This window comes from Palaemon carinicauda, chromosome 4, assembly GCF_036898095.1.
Source record: "Palaemon carinicauda isolate YSFRI2023 chromosome 4, ASM3689809v2, whole genome shotgun sequence".
Taxonomy (NCBI): Eukaryota; Metazoa; Arthropoda; class Malacostraca; order Decapoda; family Palaemonidae; genus Palaemon; species Palaemon carinicauda.
Genome location: NC_090728.1, coordinates 42,153,519 through 42,158,518, shown reverse-complemented (window position 1 = coordinate 42,158,518; position 5,000 = coordinate 42,153,519). Strand labels below are relative to the sequence as shown.

General features: G+C 33.5%; 2 protein-coding genes across 2 annotated transcripts in view; one reads left to right on the top strand and one right to left on the bottom strand.

Moving 5' to 3' along the window:
- Positions 1–980, top strand: part of LOC137639391 (flagellar attachment zone protein 1-like) — a 3,133-nt gene extending 2,153 nt beyond the window's left edge. The window contains exons 2-4 of the mRNA XM_068371665.1: positions 1–52; positions 183–411; positions 455–980. The exon at positions 1–52 is cut by the window's left edge and continues 825 nt beyond it. Coding sequence (XP_068227766.1) covers positions 1–52; positions 183–411; positions 455–980 — 807 coding nt within the window. The remainder of the gene's footprint in view (positions 53–182; positions 412–454) is intronic.
- The window catches only part of LOC137639910 (gamma-glutamyl hydrolase-like), a 601,254-nt gene that overhangs the window by 490,599 nt on the left and 105,655 nt on the right, over positions 1–5,000 (bottom strand). The gene's annotated exons all lie outside the window — the stretch shown is intronic.

The following is a 5,000-nucleotide window of genomic DNA, read 5'->3' as shown; positions in this document are numbered from 1 at the left end:
TCAGCTTTAAATGAAGACATAGATAGAGCCAATAAGAAAATTGAGTCTCATGGTAAGTCTAGAAAAAGCTGAAATTCAAAACGATGAACTTCGTGAGGAGCTTTTGTTCAAGACATATGTTCAGGTAAGTGAAATTGAGGTATATAATAACATCGGTAACTTAGCTTTAATTGATGATTTAGATAGAGCAAATACGAATATTGAGTCTCTTATGGTAAGTCTAGAAAAAGCTGAAGCTCGAAACGATCAAATTCGTGATGAGCTTTTGGTCAAGGTGGCTGTAGAAAAGGAATTAGAAAATGCCCATGAGGAAATTCGGATGCTCGAGAAGAGGCTGGAAAAAGTAACAGGAGATCTGGAGACAGCCAACAAAAAACTTTGGGAAAAGCGACTTGGAGGAATACGTCGAAAGTGCTGATAAGGAAATCCTAACACTCTGGGCTGAACTGGACAGTGTTAAGGCTGAATACAAGAGAGTGAAGTCTGAAAACGTTTTGCAAAAGGCTACTTTAGAAAGTGAACATAATGCTGCAGTCGAGGAGGTCTACAGAATAGGAACTAAATTGAATACTGTCCTGGATGAGAACAGCAAATTGAAGACTGAACTATTAATTAAGAAAGACGTGGTGTGCGATCTGGAAATGGCTGAGGAGGAACTGGAAAAACTCTGGAAAGAAATTGCTGGTGTTAAAGCAGGGAATAGACGACTGAAAAGAGACCTCTCAGAGGAAAGAGCCACAAAAAATATGTTGGTGAAGGCCGACGAGAAGAATAAAAAACTGGAAGAAGAAATTAGGAATCTAACTTCAGTGGCAGACGAATTTGCAATTTATAAGGAGAAGTATCAAGATATGATGGAAAGAAACATGAACCTAGAGATGGAATTAAACCATAAGAATTACGCTATTACCCAACTTGTAGACTCTCTCTCAAACACACCCCGAGTTGAAGGAATTATATCATATGGAAATTTCTGGTGAGCAGACTAGGGATTTAATATGGGATAGCCAGTTGAATAGATTCGCCCTTCAAGAGATGAGAAGGCAGGGCTGGAAAAAAAACTAAAGAGGAATTATATCCCAACGCAAAATATGAAAAAACTGGGGATTATAATATCGCCAACAAAAAAAGAAAAAAAAAAAAAAGAAAAAAAAATGGTGATTGTAATATCGCCACCAAAAAAAAAATGGTGATTATAACATCGCCACCAAAAAAATAAATAAATAAAAAACAAGGAGTATAGTATCCCCACCAAAAAAAATGGAAAAGTAACAGTTAGCAGTAGCTAGCAGCAGCCGCAGCTGAAGTTAGCAACAGCATGCAGCAGACGTTAGCAGAAGCAGCTAGCAGCAGCTAAGAGCAACAGAAAGCAGCATATGCTAGCAGCAGAAGCTTACAGCAGCAACAGTTGCAGTAGCAAGCGGCTGCAGCAGGAGCAAGCAGCAGCTGCAGCAGGAGCAAGCAGCAGCTGCAGTAGGCTGCAGCAGCAGTAGCAGCTAGCAAAAGCAGCAGCAGGTACCAAAGGTGGGCGGCGTGTTGATGAAAATATACAGACAAAAATAATGACATGTCTGAGGCCTTTTTCCTGCAGTAGATTTAATACGGCTCTATTTGTTGCATATAAATACTAATTATTATATAAAAAATAGATATTTTTGCTATTTGTTTTTTCAATAGTAAATAAACACTAGAAGAAAATTTCTTACAAACACACGCACACATTATATATATACATTATAGCTAAGTAAAAAATCTTTTTTATCTCACCTTTTCCAACAGATTTTAAGAGAGAGAGAGAGAGAGAGAGAGAGAGAGAGAGAGAGAGAGAGAGAGAGAGAGAGAGCATATATTAGGGATTTTATCCATATGATCATATTTAAAGATTGATTAGGTTGCCTAGCGTCGCAACTACAAATGTCATTGACACTAGGCGGCGTCATAACTGCCAGGGTCACTGACGCCTCAAGATAGAGTGAAACGCAGTAAAAAGTTTTTATTCATCATATCATAATCCCGAAGACGGGGAGCATTTTGGAACGTTTATGTCGGAATATTTTTTTCAACTTAAAATTTCTGAGGTCATTATGTAAATTTATAAGAAATTTTGAATCATTGAATTTTTATACTTTTATTTTAGGAATTAAAATTATTTGCGCAATGAAAATTAAAAATATTTTTTCTAAATAATTTCTAATTGCTATTTTAATGAGTAGTTAATTGTACCAAGTTAAAAACCTTATTTTCCATCGCATTTCTTCAATTCAGTCTGAAGTCTCCGGGCGAGTTCAAGATTTCCTTTGGAACTCCGGAAGAAATTCGCTTGGAAGTGATTGACACAAGACTTCCTTCCCTACTCTGAACATAATTTCGTGTAATAGAATTCAGTTTATAGAAACAAACATTATAGATATAACCATTATTTTTATCTAAAGTAAAATTCACTTTGTTATTAAAACTTTTGACAAATATAATATAAATGTCTACTGACTTAAAATATTTTATAACACTTTCCTAATTATTTCCTACAAATCTTTCTCTTATAACGTCTTCAGTCTTTTCACTCTTCAAGAATATGAGAGAATGATTAAATCCTATTTTCTCTCTCTGTCTGCACATCGTTTTCTTTCTTCTCCATCATCATCAAAGTTTCCTTTACCAAATTATTGAAGTTATTCCTTTACGTCCCGTTCTATTTTGCTATTGAAATTATATTAAGATATTGATAATATACCTATATATATATATATATATATATAAATATATATATATATATATATATATATATATATATATATATATATATATGTATATATATATATATATATATATATATATATAATATTTATTTATACATATATATGTATGTAAATATATATATATACCTACATGCATAGGCGTATATGTATATATTCTATATACACACACACATCTATCTATCTATCTATCTATCTATATATATATATATATATATATATACATATATATATATGTATATACATATATATATATATATATATATATATATATACGGTGTGTGTGTTTGTGTGTGCGCGTCTATGATCGACGAAGCTATGCCAGTCAAAGTCACCTTTACTAGATTGAATTCCTATGAGCGATCAGACTAAAATCTCACAAGATCGCCAATCTGCAGTGGGCAATATGGTGATGGGAAATGGCCAAGCTCCAGACAAGAACATTGACATGTCTAAGGCCTTTTTCCTGCAGTAGATTAAAAACGGCTATATTTCTTGTATATGAATATTAATAATTATAAAATAAATAGATATTTTTTTGCTGTATGCTATTTTTCAATAGCAAATAAACGTCAGAAGTAAAGTTTATGCGCACACACACACACACATTATATATATATATATATATATATATATATATATATATATATATATATATATATATATATATATACACACACGTATATATATATGGAAGTTTGATTAATGTCGAGTAAGGAATGAACGATGTGGAAATTGGAGAAGCGAGTAGGTTAGGCAAACCAAGGGAAGAGAGAGAGGGACAGGAACAAAGACAAAACCTAAGGCCCCTGCTAGTTAAGCTTAAAAGCACTAGGGAAAAATGGGTAATAATTGCAAGGGGGGAAACACCTCAAGAAATCAACAAAAGAGGTGTTGAGACAAGTTCTCATTGCACCTGACCTCACTTTTAAGGAAAGGGAAAAAGAAAGGAGGTTGCTAGAGGAATTGAGAGAGAAAAAAGAAAATGGAGAGCAAAGGTGGTACACCCAGCAACAAAACCGGTGTCGCCTCGCCAGACCTGACTTGGAGAGATCATGCCCTTCTTGCCCTGAAAGGAGGCCGACGTTTAAACAACCAAGACATCGTTTGATGGTTCGAATGTGAGGGGTAGAGAAATTACCAATAGCACTCAAAGAAATGCGACGATTATTGATATATACAATATATACAATATATATATATATATATATATATATATATATATATATATATATATATTAGAGAGATAAAGAGATCTTATCTCTTATTCCTAAAAGAAATGCAATCGTTTTCGATAATAGTGATCGAAAAGTATAATCACACTGATATATTCTAATTCCTTAATACATTTCTCTATAGAACATCCTTAAATAGTGTGGGAAAAGCTTGCGTTGGATTTGCATTTCTTTTTGGGGAAAATCCCAAGTTCCAAAGATGTTCAATAACTACCTGAAAACACAAGCAAATCTAAACCACGTGTGATACTGTTTGATTTTTAGGCGGTCCCTGGTCACGTGGTTTCATTTTTTTTTCTATCAAATCGCAGTTTGGTATTGGATGGTTTGTTATTGTAAACTTGCAGTAGAAACCTATATATAACCGGAAGAAATAAGTCAATAATTTTGATCTTACACTTTTCTTGCATGTTGGTTTGGTTTTGAAAGGCAGGCGACCACAAAATTTGTTGGTTTTCGTTTCTTTGAACAATTAGTATGAATATCTAAAACCAGCCCAAGCCACATCTTTAGCCTGGACTATACAGGTATATGTTACCCAAAACAAATGTTACATGCCAAGTTTTGTAACCGATGTTTTTATTAGTCAACATGGCTACAAATTAGCAATTTTAATATTTAATTATTCTAGACTGAGAAGACACTATAGGATATCCTAATCTAGTATAGGATTTGCACATATGTCAAAACTTAGTTGAGTTACCAGCAATAGTTTTTTAAACATCGCCATCATTTCAATTGGATGCATTTTATGCCATATTGCATGTAAAAAATGATAAATGAATAGCAATTTGATTTATTTCATTGAATCATTGATATTAATTGTTATCAAGAAGGGTATTACCATCATCATCACATCATCTTCATCACTTCACAAATGTTGATAAGCAAACCTCGTAAAGCCATACATTAAGGTCACTCAATTACCACCTCTCCACCATCATCTTCAACCACCACCTGATTATATCTCAACCCCATCCCCACATGTTCAAATTAAAAAACAAAATACTAA